The sequence below is a fragment of the Rhinopithecus bieti genome, unplaced genomic scaffold (genome assembly GCF_001698545.2).
Source record: "Rhinopithecus bieti isolate Rb0 unplaced genomic scaffold, ASM169854v2 scaffold_36004, whole genome shotgun sequence".
Lineage (NCBI taxonomy): Eukaryota > Metazoa > Chordata > Mammalia > Primates > Cercopithecidae > Rhinopithecus > Rhinopithecus bieti.
Window position 1 is genome coordinate 1,471,901 of NW_016815976.1, and position 15,542 is coordinate 1,487,442.

The following is a 15,542-nucleotide window of genomic DNA, read 5'->3' on the forward strand; positions in this document are numbered from 1 at the left end:
AAAAAAAAAAAAAAAAGAACTATGTTGATCCTATACGTTGTCCCTAAAAAGTAAGGATTCTAAAAAACTTAAAACCAGAGCCAAGATACCTGCTTAGAGGAGAATGATTGTAAATTGTTTTTTTTTTTTTTTTAAAACAACACACACACAACACTGACAATAATTTAATTAACAAAGAGTCCACTTTTTAATATTAGTGTTTAACACGTCTATGGGTTTGGAGGAAAGCAAATTCATGACCTTGAAATAGTAGTAGGTGATAACATGAGACTTGCCAGTAAATTCTCATATCTTCACTGTCACTTAGGAGATAATGGAAGAATATGAACATATTTAATTCCTAAAGTTCCTGCAATAACCTACATACACCTTAACATTCAGCTTTATTAAACAGGCTTTTTGAAATAGCACGTGAAGAAGTCATCGCCATGCCTCATTTTGAATGGTATTTTCTGCTTCATTTTGATTTTCAACAGCAAAAGGATATGGTGCTCTTCCTAAAAGAAACTGTTCCCATTTGGGAATATATTCTTCTACTGATGCCCAGTAACGAGTCTGGAAAAAAAAATTCAAAAGTAAAAAAGCATATCAAGCAATTGAACTTGGCTCTTCATAATAGTCTAAATGTTTATTCACTTAAGTGTGTGTGTGCGTGTATACACACGCACACACACACACACACATATACGTAGAATGCATTTCCTCTACAGAATATTTTATGTTAATTTTAGAAAAAAATCTGGCTACTTACTAGTGTTAATTTTCAAATTTCTCAGTAAAACCAGAGCCTGGCAGAATTACAGGTTTTAGAATTTTATTGTGATTTTACACGCCCTCTTGTGGCCAACTTCATGATTATTGCCAATAGTATCATTTATGGTGATATAATCATTAAATGTTTTTGTTTAGTATTCCAAATCCCATACCAAATGATTACCCCATACTGAAATTATTACAATGAAATTATTAAACATAAATTATGCTTCAGGATTAACATCAAAAGATTTGACCTGGGATGAGATCAGGAACTGAAATATAACTAGTGTGTTATAGCACAGGAATCAGATACATTGGACCCTTGTGTAGGAAATATATATCCACTATAATTTTTCCCCATTTTTATGATAACAAAATGTCAATATAATTTAATCATTTTTAATACAAATAGCTTGGAAGTTGAGATGTTGTATTATTGGTCTGACTGTAGAAGTCTATAGGCTTTAGAAGCTCATGCAACACTGCATGTTGTGTCTAGCTTTGATTTCTTGGGTGACTGCCCTAAGGAGGTCAAAGAGAACTAAACTGCCCAAAGCCCTGTGTCATAGGAGGGCAACTGATATTAGATCATCACTAGCAATCTCATTTTTGGAAATTCAGCCAATGAGTTAGCACTAGAAACACAAAAATATTCACTCCAAACATTAAATACAGCAGTTCTGCAAGTTGAAAATGGTGAGGGATTCTATATGTCTATATATCTATGCATGTGGTCTGAGAAACAGCCTGACATACTTAAAGTAAAGGTCATCCTGCTGTGCAAGACTAGTTAAGAAAAATACCATCTGAGGCCCGTCGTTGGGAGTTTCCCTGACATTCGCAGTTGGGGTAACTCCCATTGTGTGGGTCCTGTATAGGCCAGAGTAAGGTATTGGAGAATCAGACAAAGAAAAAGACATGTCCAAGATACAACTTTGTACCAGAGTTTTTTGTATCCTTGATCACTGCCTTGTTTTGTTACCCTAGATGACACAGAAAATTGAGGGGAAAATTCTCAGCCTCTAATTTTGAGTCTATTAATCCCCAGGTGTGGAGAAAGCAAAACCTGTATTTGAGAAAGGTCATTAAAAATACAAAATGAAACTATTCTATATGTAGTAAATTCCCATTCATCACAAACATATTCATATACCAAATATAGTTTATTTTTGCCAACCATCTTCCCAATCTGTTCTTGAACTGAACAAAATAAAACAGACAAAAGCCATACTATATTGTATGATAATATGCATTTAATTAGCTCTGGTTAAATTTTTGGTGAAGGGACTAAACTGCTACTTCTAACATCAGCAAGCAGCAAAAGCATTTGAGTTAGGTGTGTTGTCATCTCATGATTTAGTGCACATTGTCTGTTACGGTTTAACAGGATAGTTGTTTCTAAGTGACAAGGTGAAAAGATCCCCATCTTTATAAAATTTCCAATTGCTAAACTTTTAAAATCAAGATACTTCTCAGTTACCTCCTATGTACAAAGCACAGTACTGTGGACATAAAAAGATCAAACAGGCATATCTTCTTTAATTTACTGAATAAATATATCTGGAAAATACATATAACCATTGTTTAACTTGTAGTGTGCTACTGATAGATAGAGTCTCTCTTTTTACGTTTGTTCCTTAAGATGCTCACCTCAAGAGAAACCACCTCAGGTCGTGGAAGTGAGTGAATCCTGGTCTGTAGTGACTTTTCTGCTGCTTCTATATCCTGTAACAGGTATCGGCATTTTATATTCAAGTGGATTTACATAAAACAAATGGCACCTGTACAAACAATATCTATATCCCGAATCTCTCACCTCCACTCTTCTCTGGATATAGTTTGAATGGATGGAGGCACACCACGGTAGGAAAACTGATCATTGTTCAATTAATCCATTTCAGATAAAGAATACAGCATTTCTTATTTGGAAATAGAGGTGGGGGAGGTGGTACTTCTAAGTTCTGCCTTTTCACTTTTGAATAGCTAGTAAATATCAGTAATTCATGCAAAAAGAGTGTCTTATAATAGTGTTCAGCACGTTAATATAGCTCTTACATCACTAAAAGCAGCCAGAAGGATAAAGTAATAAAATATTCAGATACAAAAACAGTCAGATACTCAGACCCACCCTGTACTAATCTTAAAAGTGAAGAGTTCTAGTCTCTCCAGAAGATGTAAATAGTGTATCAATGGCACACATTTCATTTGTTCAATGTTCAATTAAAACAGTTATATGTATGCAAATATTCCATATATTTAATGGAAGCTCAGTGAGGTACCTCAGTACTTAATGACAAGAACCTTTTCATTATAATATCTAGATTTTTTTAGTACTAACTCTCTAAGCTAATTTCAATGGCAAGTTTTATTGCTAGCTAGTATGTCATTCAGCTGAAAGTATTCAAGCACCATGCTTTAATGTGTAGTTTTACTTGTAGATAATGTGTATTTTTCTCTTACAGTTGTAAAAACACTAAGGTAACTAAACTTAATTCATACCCTGGTAAATATTCTTATTTTTATATATACATGAAGTAAATGCCCAGAAATGCAGGATTCCACAAATTTTTAGTGAAACACTTGAGTATTGTCTAATAAATGCTCCCAAAATCAGCACCCATGTTGTCTTGTGCCCACTTATGTCTGTCAAGTTCACAGTGGCCTTGGTCACAGGCCATATAAATTTTGTCTCTCTGTTGAGCTTAGTGAGTTGATAGAAAAGAGAAAGTTATCTGATTCCTGTACAAGCATTGGAGCAGTCTAAGTAGAGGGCTGTTGGACAGACGGAGAGAGATGGAAAAGGGCGTGGGAGTGGGGTGTGAAGAAGCCAATGCTGAACAGGAGAAAAGAGATAGCAGATGGTAGCGGCGGGAGCAAGGAATGGGTGTGAAATGTAAAAGGGAAAAACAGGAAATTCCCTAAAGGGACTCCCCAAAGTTGCACAACCATTAATGCACCTGCTGTCTGGAGGAAGGTGATTTGAAGGAAAAAAGCCATGAATTTAGGGAAAAAAGCTGATTTTTAGCATGTCTATCCCACACTAGAAATTTTTAGCTAAGATGCATGCTAAAGAGGTTTTGATGCTGATGCTGTGACAGATACAGAAGCCTAATAACTTTTGTGTGATTACATTGAGATGTTACAAGGTCCTGGAAAAATGTTTTTTACCTTTATAAATCAAATAAACACAAATAAAATAATCACAAGTCCAATTATGGTCATTACTCGAAGAAGTTATAAGATTATTGTTAGTGGCAGATCTTGGTGCCACTAGCATTGTAGACAATATTATAAACATTTTTCTTGAAGACCAGAAAATAAGGATATTTAATATCTCTTATAGGAGAGCAGATTTGTAAATGGGAAAGCAGATACAAGTAGGAGACATATGGCCTGGTAAAGCAGGCCTATGGTTAAACACTTGACTGTTATCTCTGCAGTATTCTGACTATAAATTATCAGGCCTCTGAAAAACTTATTCCTTAGCTTAAGAGATATTTGCTTTCTTAGAAGACATGCTCACCTCTGATTCCTACTTTTCTTTCCCTTTGGCCGTCTAATTTTTCTCCCCTTATTCCTAAGGGTGAGCTTTCTTAAGATCTGTGGCAGCTGTTCTCATATTTTTTTTTACCTTCTCTCTCTCAAGACTGTGTCCTATCTAGCTTCAGTAACTTTTACTGTAGAGGCATGGCTAACCTTTCTTCCTAGCCCTTATTTCTCAACCAAATGAAACTAAGCTCATCTTATTCCTACAGGATATAATGAATGAAAAATAGTAGGAATTCTCTTCCCTCACATACCTATGCTCTATACTCTATCTTTAACTCTTCTTATACCTGCCATTTAAATTTTCAAAAGTCTATAAATTGTTCTTTCAGGATATCTCTCCTAGCCTTTCCATTTCATTCCCAATGCTATGGCCTTATTATTACACTTATTCATTCAACAAATACTTGAGGAGTACTTACTGTATGATGCATGCCTACAGTATGTCTTGTTTTACTTCCATCCATACCTAAGAGGGGATCAATTCATTTTTCTAAAGAACTACTTTGCATATGTCTTTCCCTAGACTTAAAAAATCATCAGTACCGGCCGGGCGCGGTGGCTCAAGCCTGTAATCCCAGCACTTTGGGAGGCCGAGACGGGCGGATCACAAGGTCAGGAGATCAAGACCATCCTGGCTAACACGGTGAAACCCTGTCTCTACTAAAACTACAAAAAACTAGCCGGGCGAGGTGGCAGGCGCCTGTAGTCCCAGCTACTCGGGAGGCTGAGGCAGGAGAATGGCGTGAGCCCGGGAAGCGGAGCTTGCAGTGAGCTGAGATCCGGCCACTGCACTCCAGCCTGGGCGACAGAGCGAGACTCCGTCACCAAAAAAAAAAAAAAAAAAAAAAAAAAAAAAAAAAAAAATCATCAGTACCCACTACATAGAGGATGAAGTGTACCCACTCTATGTACCCAGTACATAGAGGATGAACTACATAGAGGATGAATTCCTTAGCCTGACCGAAAACAAACAAACAAACAACTTTGCAATTTGATCCTAGCCTTCTGTAGCCAGTTATACCCTAATACTTCCACATAAGAACCTTTCCTTTGATTATATACTACCAGAAGGTAAGGACTGTGTCCCATACAACCTTTATGCATCTGAGTATCTCACAAAGTGCAGGGCATGTGCTAGGGATTAAATATTCATTAAATGAATATATAAGATGTAAACGTTTCCTGATTATAAACCAAAACTTTTTTTAAAAAAAGGTACCCGAGGCAGGCAGAGGGAAAGGAAAAAGGGGGGTGAAAAGGGAGGCGACACTTACTTGACTATACATTGTTACCTTGTCTTATAGACTTGCCACTAGAACATTTAAAATTTTATATAGTTGTAGGACAAATAAAAAAGCAATTCCCTCCAAATTGGAAACTAAATGTGACAAATCTAACTATTATGTAGTTTGTGGTATAACCACACAGAGAAGAGCTACATCAAGTATTCTCAGAACACAGTATTGACTGGACACCCTTTGTGGGGGTATACCCTGGGGACAAAAGAAATTGTAAAAGTTATCTTACTGAAAACCATTCTCAGTAATCATATTATTGGTGATAGCCATGTCTGTATCATAGAATAATTCTTTGGAAACAGATTTTCGGTGTTAGAAAAAGAAGGCAGATGCATAAGATCAGCGATTTTAAGTTAAATCTTCAATCGTGTAATTGAATTGGAGATACTGTTATGAGCTCTTGATGTATTTTATTTTAAACAATAACAACAAAACAAGTTGCAATAAGCATTCTTAGTACCCAGATTGAGGGCTCTAAATATATTTCCTGCCAGAAGGAACCAGGGTTTCTTGGAGCAATGGCCAATTCCAGGTCTGGGCAGCAAAAGCACCTAATGAGCCTGGAATAACTCATTACATCATAAAGAAAGGAAACTATCAAAGACTGTTAGGATAATGTCAAAGACATTCAGGAATTAACTTGAAGAGGCTTCAAGTAAACTTCATAGTAAAAATGGGACACATAAGACATAAATAAGAATAAAAATTGCAAGGGATCGAAAACATTTCAAATCCCAGATAAACTAAAAACAAAATACCACCTTATTCGTCACCATTAGAGGATGCCAGAGAACCAAACTATGATTTTGAAAGCTATAGAGAAAGTGTCCAGAAGTCATCATACCTTTTCCTACATGAACTGTACTTCAGTGTAACCACATAAATGATGAGAGGAAGATTCTCTTCCATATAAATAACAAGCAATTGAAAGAGAAGGAATAAAAGAATTTGAATATTCTTTTTTCAACCTCTAATGAATATATCTAGGCAATGATCATCAATGACTGCCAACATTCCAAAATGAGAGACAGCCAGGAATTATGGAAATGTTCTTCCCCCAAACAATGAACCTGAATCTGATCCAGCCTCTAGAACTTCACTCCTCATATGATAGCCATTAGCCTCATGTGGCTATTGAGCACTTAAAATGTGGTAAGTCCAAATTAAGATGTGCTGTAAGTGCAAAACATATACTGAATTCGGAAGGCTTGATAAGAAAAAGAATATGGGATATTTAATTACATTTGGTAGAAACATTTGAAATAATATTTTGTATATACCTCATGAAAATGTTATTAACATTAATTTCATCTGTTTTGACTTTGTTAAAAGTGATTACTAGAAAATTTTAATTACATACGTGCTCACAGTATACTTTTTTTTTTTTTGAGATGGAGTCTTGCTCTGTCACCCGGGCTGGAGTGCAGTGGCCGGATCTCAGCTCACCGCAAGTTCCGCCTCCCGGGTTTACGCCATTCTCCTGCCTCAGCCTCCGGAGTAGCTGGGACTACAGGCGCCCGCCACCTCGCCTGGCTAGTTTTTTTTTGGTATTTTTAGTAGAGACGGGGTTTCACCGTGTTAGCCAGGATGGTCTCGATCTCCTGACCTCGTGATCCGCCCGTCTCGGCCTCCCAACACAGTATACTTCTGTTGGACAGCACAGCTCTAGATCAATTTATAGGAATTACAGAGAATACAGGAACATGCAAAATGATACGTCAGAAATGTAATTAGCAATATCCAAACTGAGAAACGCATAGGACAAATGACCTAATTCCTTTAACACATAAATTAAAAGTGGATGAAAAGGTCAGGGGGTACTTTTAGAGACGTATCAATCAATTACAATGTTGGATTTTATTTGGATTCTTATCCAAACAAATGTAAACATGACTACAGATTTATCAGAGAAATGTGAACTCTGAATATTTGAGGAATTAGTGGTAATTTCTTATTGATAATAGTATTGTGATTTTGCTTAAAATAGTAAAATAGTCCTTATCATTTAATGATATACACTGAAAAAATACAGATATATTCAGAAATAGCTAAAGGTGAAACAGTATGATTTCTGGAGAATACCTTCAAAATAATCTCAGTGGTTGGGGAAGGGGATGAGGTATATAGATGAAGCAAGATTGGCCATGTTTCGATAATTATTGAATCTGGGTAATAAGTACATGTAAGTACATTCTTCCATTCCCTTTTCTATATAGGCTTGAAACTCTTTTAACAACTAAAAAACAAGTTCCCAGTGTGGATGATGGTATAAATGTTACTCTATGGCAGAACTGAGAAGGCTATGTTTAAATGAGTTGATTCATGATTAGGAAAGGTAAAATATGAGCACAGAAAGTCACATGCTGAGATCTCTTTCTCTCCCTATCCCTATACATGCCACTTCCTCCAAAACTTGAAATCTAATACCTCACTATAAATATATACAGTGAACCCAGCTATGGCCAGGCTGGTTTTAATCTTTTAAGCTGCTGGAGGGCCAATTTCTGGGATATGAAAAATAAGATACTAAAGCACGAGATACAGGGTCATTGGTACAGGAACATGCAAGCATTTATTAAACATATTCTTCAAGGAATTGGAGGTGAGAAATGTAAGAAGGAAAGAAGAGAGATAGGGTCCTGTAAGTCACCGACCATCTTGGGTGCCAGTTTGTTGAAGTCCCTGTTTAACTGCCAACTGCCCCATAAAGGCTTCCAGGGTGTTCTTCAGTGGAAGCATTCTCTCACCGGCTGCAGCACTTTCTCATTCTTTCTCACCCTGGAGTGTTTGTCCAGCTTACTCATGAGCTTACTCTTGAGATGATGTTGACTTACAGAATTGCCTTTTTTTTTTTCTTTGAGATGGAGTCTCACTCTGTCATCAGGCTGGAGTGCAGTGGCACGATCTCGCTCACGGCAACCCCCCAGCTTCCCGGGTTCAAGCAATTCTCCTGCCTCAGCTTCCTGAGTAGCTGGGACTACAGGCATACACCACCACACCCAGCTAATTTTTTGTACTTTTAGTAGAGACGGGGTTTCACCATGTTGGCCAGGATGGTCTTGATCTCGTGATCCGCCTGCCTCTGCCTCCCAAAGTGCTGGGATTACAGGCGTGAGCCACCGCATCTGGCCCAACTTATAGAATAGCCTTTCTAGATAAAACTAAATTTTATGGTAGGTACATGGGGAGAGATGTCAGCTTACATTGTGGCAGTATTTATAGAAACACAATTTTCTCTTTCTCTTCCAAATCTATACCAATTCTGTTATGTTCTTAAAAGGCAGATAAATTCCATTTTACTAATACTAACAGGGAAAAATCACCCACCCTGTGTTTTCAAAGTTCACTATCTTTTATGATAGTTACTGACTGAAGCCTATTCTTCACTACCTACATTCATATCTATTCATTTACTAATGTGTGCAAATATTTGATGGAATTGGTTTCTTCCTCACTGCTCCTTTATAAAATACATTCTTTGATATTTTATATTCCTGCTATTTTCCAAAGGAATTTACAGACATTGAGTTCAAGGTGAATTCTGTTGGAACTTACTTAAGTCTAAAATAATTTTGTGTTTTTTAATTTTATGTGTAATTTTACAAAGACTCAATTCAGAGGGTATGTGTAACAGCTGACTTTAAACAAACAATAGTTTCTCTAGTCAGGATTAAGGCACATGTTTCCCTGTAAGTTTTCTTTGTAAATCTTCCATTTCAGAGTAATAACTGTCTTTACACCAATCACGCAAACCCCTTGTTAAGATCATTCCCAAGTATTTTAGAATTCTTTGCTAATGTGAATGTAATTTCTTATATTTTCCAGTTGTATACCTAGAATTACTATTGATTTTTGTATCTTTTATCCATCAGTTTCATTTAACTCATATTATACTACTTTCAGAACAAATTTGGCTTTTTAAAGTATATAACCATATCATTCCAAAATGCTAGTGTTATACTGTCCTTTTCAAAAGTGAAAGCTCGTTCCTTTTTAATGTTCATTATATTGGTCAGAAGATCTAAATAAGGTCAAGTAATGGATGTTAATAGAGGTCATCCATATTTTGTACTCTTAGTACAGAAATGCTTTCAAGTTTTATTGGAACCATTTTTAAAGTGTAGCTGTACTTCTGAAGTACCTATCCTAGATGTAACTTAACCTGTCCTGAACAAGTGGTATCAGGAGTAATTGCCCTATGGTTTCCTCATCTTTAAATTAAGGAATTAGCCCAGATCAGTAGTTTTTCACAGTTCTTTAAAGCCACAGCTGGGCAGTCAAGGAAAGACTGAACAGGTGGGGCTTTGACCCAAAGCAGGTCCACTTCTATCTATTTTAACATGAAAACAAGTTTTAATGCTAAAAAAATTAAATACCTTTAGATGAGAATCGAATCTAATATACATATTTTTAAAGTGTCTACCAACTCAAAATTCTGAAATCAAGTCTTATTTATTTATTTTTCCCCAGACAGAGTCTCACTCTGTCACTCAGGCTGCAAGTACAGTGACTACGGTGCATGGTCATAGCTCACTGTAACCTTGAATTCCTGGGCTCCAGGGAACCTCCTGCCACAGCCTCCCAAGCAGCTGGGACTACAGGCATGCACCACCATGTCCAGCTAATTTTTAAACTCTTTTTTAGAGACAGGGTCTTGCTGTGTTGCTCAGGCTGGACCTGAACTCCTGGGCTCAAGTGATCCTCCTGCCTTGGCCTCCCCAAGTATAATCCAAAGATTATAGGCATGAGCCACTGTGCCTGGCGAAGTCTCATTTATTTTACTTTCATAATGACTTCTATGGTAGAGCCACTAAAATTCTTTCAAAAGTTTAAAAACATATGAGGGAAAGTAGGATTTGAAAAATTGCATATGCAATAACTCAAGGAATGCAAAAAAAGAGAAGAGGCAGCATCTCTAGCAGCAAGCACTGTGTTTGTGATATAATAGGTACTCAACAAATGTTTACTGAAGTACTCAAAGAAAATATACAAAAATATATTAATTTTAGATCAGCGGGACGATATGGAAGGTATGTTATTTCGTCTTCTTTACCCTTTAATTTTTTTTTCTTTTACAGTGGGAATATTTCACTTTGATAATCAGGGGAAAAATATCATACCAAATTGAAGTTTCTCATAACTGTGAAACCAGGCTCATTATGTTCCTTATATATGTATGACTATGATTTCTTAGCTGCCCTTCTGAACTCTATTCTCTCCATTTTTGAAATCATCTTGCATCTAAACAGCAAATGAATCTTCCTTAAATACCCACTCATTTATTTCTTATGTAAGTCTATATTTTTCTTTTGCGTAGTCATTTTCAGTACTGAATTATGTCTATACATCAAGTCTCAACTTCTTTGGTCCGATAACACATATCCAACCTTGTTTCCTGTGAATTTCTAAGCTAGTTAGTCACACTCCCAGGATCATTAACAGGGTCATTCAGTCTTCTGGTCTTGGCTCTTTTGTAAGAATCCAACAGTATGCCTTGCCTTCTGCCTATTCAAATACAGGCTAGGCTTAGCTTCTTCTCTGAGACCTTTTTGAATATTCTAGCTCTCAAAATTTTTTTAAATTCTTATTTCTGTAGTCCTGACTCTATTCTATGTAATTTAATGTTTGATCACACAAAGTCTCTGGGTTCTTGATATCAAGAGCTCTGATATATACTTACTTTGTTGTCCCTACTTTCTGCCCAGAACTAGCTCAACAGTAAGGACCCTCTAAGCATTCATCAAATACTTGCTCATTAAAAGGAAAATGCTTGAAAACTAAATATCATATCACGTGCTGCAGGTAGGTAGCAATTAAGCCTTCTAATTTAGTTTTTCTAACTTTTCAGAGCAAATTCCAGATTATCCTATATATTTCCATTTAAAAATAAATATTGCTAACACCATTGGGCAAGTAAGACATATGGCAATATAGAATGCTTTGGTAGCACTATGGCTGTGACTTAAATTACTGTGGATCAAACTGCCAGAAGCTGAGAAGATAACTGAATTTTCCTCTTCCTTTATCCTCTAGTGAGGACAGAAGATAACTATATCATGCCTATCGATGAAAATATTTAACAATAAAAAACTGAAAACACTGCTTTATAACTTAAATAATATAGTCTTACTACCAAATGTTTTAGTCATAGGATCTCTTGGAAGCTTGAATGGAAGCAAACTTTAGGGTTTTAATTATGGATGAAGCCATACAATTCTGGAAGCAAAGTATAACAAGCAGCCAAAAATGTTACACATATGATTCTACTCCAAATGGGCACATTGGCCAAATGGTGAGGCCCCGCACAATCATACACTTTGACCACTCCTCCATATCCATCAAGAGGGAGCTGGGAAATCTGTTATCATAGATATGAATTCTGTGTGTTTGCCTAGTCAGGCAAAATCAAATTGTTCTTGTTTTTATGATGTTTGATAGTTGTGAGTTGGCTCTCAATAGCTTATAGGTACTTTACAGCCTTTCAGGATTTCCTTTCAAATAAAAGAAGATGAAAGATGGCAAGGTACATCTTCCATTTCTTACTTCTTGCAAAAGGGTGACCTTACAATTCCTTCTGTAGTCATTGATTTTCTAGTTGATTGCAAACAAAGTTAAATTTTTTTTAATTAAAAAAAATGAGGATACATATGTTACTTATCTAACTGACATGGGCTTTAAAAAAAGATGCTGCTTTAGTAATTCTACTTATTACTCAGAACCAATAAATTATATAAATCAATATTATGAAACTTACCTAAAAGATTTTTGAGAAGGTGGGATAAATCTCTGTATCCAAGTCATGGAAACTTACCTTTAAAAGACTAAGGTTCCTTTTAAAAGCAGTCTCAACTCTTTGGAGTTGAGATGCCTTTTCTGTATGTTGATCACCCAATTTATTCTCCATTTGTTGAAGTAACATTAATCTTTGTGATACTCTAGAAGAAAATGAAGATTATATAGAGTTAAAAAATTAAAAGCAAACATTTTACTACTTGACCAATATAAAAAATTCATTTCTTAATAACACCTCACTTCAACTCTAACCTATTCTGAAAGTAAATTACTATGTCAACTAATAAGACAGTGAAAATTTGAGGTAGTTCAATAAGTCTTAAGTCAATCTGGTTAAAATCATTTTTCTTTTCATTAACATATTCTTTATATATGCCATAAGTACATACTTCTGTTTTTTTAGCCTCTCTGGTCTTTTGAAATTATTTTAGAATGTTGAAGATATGTTTTAATTTTTGGTGAAAATGCAAACTGTAATACATATCCCTTTGTACACATAGTTATATATACCTCCCGACACACATACATTGATATAACTTGCTATATGAAACCTTCTGCTTAACACTTCAGTACCCCTGAATCTCATGTTACACATTTAGAATTGTGCTAAACTTCCATATGTTTGAAGAAGCAATAAAATATTTTTTCCCTCTTTTCCAAGAGAAAGATGATGGTTTGATATATGAGTGAGAGGCTGTGTGTATGTATGCATACTCACAACAAGGTAAAACAGTAATTGAAGAAAGATGTAAAAAATTACAAGTAAATATCTTCAAACTACTTTGTTACATATAATATACTTTAAAAGTTTCTTGCTGGTCAAATGCTTATTTTATACATTTTTGTTCTTTTTAAGACAATATGTAAGATGATTAAAAGATACATAAGTTGGTATACACAACAGTCAAACTGTTTCCCAAATAGTTGTGGAGGTTCTCAAGAAACACTGTGTTTCATCAGGCTGTCTTAAAGGTGGAATTAAAATCCCAAGTCTATGAATAGTCAATTTTTTGGTAAGGAAAGTATCTTAGGAGCCAAGGAAAGAACGTCTGGTAATTAAAGAAAAGGAAAACCCGAAAGCTCACAGAGAGAGGAGGAAAAGAGTGAATAATACAAAACAAAGAGCAGGACTGGCTACACAATTTGAGGGTCCAGTTCAAAATGATACAAGACAATGGCACGAGAGCATTAAACAAAATGCAGGACCTGTGACTGTGTATAAGTCATATACCCATGAGGCCAGTCCTGGGTAAAAGGTTTAGAGAAGCCCATTAAATACCAATGTGGAGCCTAGAAGGGGTGGGAGGAGGGGCAAATTTATCTATATATTACTTACAAAGAGTAAAAATACATAGAACATACCTTTTAATCTTGCTTATTCATAAGAAACAAGGACATTTCCTAACACTAAAACCTCTTAAGTGTCAGAAAATTAAAATGACATGCTTTCAAATTTTTAAGTCATCCTGTACATACAATATTTCACTAACAAAGCTAGTTCAATTTCTATATCTGAATCATCCTTTTAAAAAAAACTTACATTTCTTCATGTCTTTTAGAAAGGCGAATTTCTTGAGCAAACAAGGAAGTCATCTTTAATCAAAGCTGTCATAAAGAATAAAAACATTTAAAGTTACTTCTACCACATGTCCTCAGCTTTGCAACATTTGATTATTTTAGTAGCTTAATCCATCGGTTCTCTCAGAAGAGAAAACTTAAGATGTAATAATGTATAAAATGAAAGGACGCAATTAAACACATTTTTATTCAGCATGCCAGATACATCTAAGTACACTGTGAATTAGGTAAACCCAACATATTTCGTATTGTCTCCTCTTTTCTTTCTAGACTCTAACCTTAATCAGAATTAAAAACAAACAAGCAGCTGGTACTAAGACTAGTAAACGTTTTATTGCATCAACAGAAAAAAAATCCGCTCTGTAAAATTCAACACAGGAACACCATCGCTTATGCATGTGCAAACACACATAGACAGAAAGGCAGGCAAACAAGTATGAGAACCAACTGGAAATTCAAGGTCTTTCCTTTATTGGAAGAGTGCCCAGTTCTACCATCTCTCTTCTAAATAGGAAATTACTTTTCATGCGTAACTGTGAGGAAAAGCACAATTAGATAGATACCTTCCCCTTCCCCTGGCTGCTCAGCACTCTCATTTGTGGAGTGTAGGAAAGCCCATTTTCATGGCACACTTTACACAACGAGCAAGCTCACCTTGGCTAAAGATATTGGACCGATACAGACAGAGGTCTAGTGAAATGCTTTGAAGGCCTCCAAAACTGCAGACAACTCATCTGGTTGGGCTTATAAGCTGAAAGTGCTTGCCCTAAGGGAGAAAAAGAGGAATAAAATTCCTTCCTGAAATGAAGCTTTCCTAAATTTTATGAAATTAAACATCTCTGCACTCTATAAAGATTGTCTAAAGATTGACACACCGCCCGAGTGTCCAGCACCGCTAGAAATCCCACGCCTATTGAGTGTAGGGCGCTGAACCCGGCCAAGGAAAACGGAAACACCGCCCTGCCCTCATTAGGTTTCCTCCTCTAGGCGTGGCGGCCTTTCCTTCAGCACCGCGGACAGCAATCGCTCACAGGCCCGCCCTCCAGGGTCTAATTACAGATATTTTCAGCTAACATCACCGCAGGCCAATCCTCGCCGCCTTCCCCTCGGTTTCCTTTTGCAACGAGGCCAATTAACACAGCGCCAAGGGAATCCCGGAAAGTCGGTTCATGGTAACTTTTCTGTGAGGCCCGCTATCAGCACTTCAGACAAAACCAAATTAAATTCTCCCTTAGAACCGAAGATCCGCACCTTCTCTGAGTCATCTGCTCTCCGGCCGCCCCAATTCCCGCTTATACCCAAAGGACTCATGAACCTTCCTCATCAACCTGGCTCTTTAGGTTAACAACATCCTCCCCAGCGGCCCTGCGCCCCTGCGCAACCGTCAGGCAGTCAGGGCACCCACCCACGGTCCGACTCCACTCACCGAGCCCGCCTCCGAGCCCTTCCGGGAAGGCACCAGCTACTGCGCCGACGCCGGGGCCTTAGCGCAGGCCAGGGCGTGGTCACGTTGCCATATTTGCGCACGCGCGGCGCGCGGTGACGTCACCGCATCTTTATAAAGGACCG

General features: G+C 36.8%; 1 protein-coding gene across 2 annotated transcripts; it reads right to left on the reverse strand.

Moving 5' to 3' along the window:
* Positions 1-161: 161 nt before the first annotated feature.
* On the reverse strand, positions 162-15,502 carry CEP15 (centrosomal protein 15). Of its 2 annotated transcripts, none has more exons than XM_017854232.1 (6): positions 15,400-15,502; positions 14,628-14,739; positions 13,936-14,000; positions 12,415-12,538; positions 2,407-2,481; positions 162-555 (listed from the first exon to the last, which is right to left on the reverse strand). In XM_017854232.1, exons 3-6 carry the CDS (start codon positions 13,986-13,988, stop codon positions 421-423), a joined length of 387 nt encoding a protein of 128 aa, XP_017709721.1. In that variant the 5' UTR covers positions 13,989-14,000; positions 14,628-14,739; positions 15,400-15,502; the 3' UTR covers positions 162-420. The 2 variants fall into 2 exon arrangements, with proteins under 2 accessions (XP_017709721.1, XP_017709722.1); XM_017854233.1 differs by having other exon boundaries at positions 15,225-15,411.
* Positions 15,503-15,542: the final 40 nt, after the last annotated feature.

Bases quoted from the DNA above. Each gene is read 5' to 3' on its own strand.
- CEP15 (XM_017854232.1), bottom strand. From the start codon at position 13,988: ATGACTTCCTTGTTTGCTCAAGAAATTCGCCTTTCTAAAAGACATGAA. The intron at 2,482-12,414 runs GTAAGTTTCCAT...TACCTGTTACAG, and splicing joins GGAACCTTAGTCTTTTAAAG to GATATAGAAGCAGCAGAAAA. The intron at 556-2,406 runs GTGAGCATCTTA...TTTTTTTTCCAG, and splicing joins CTGAGGTGGTTTCTCTTGAG to ACTCGTTACTGGGCATCAGT.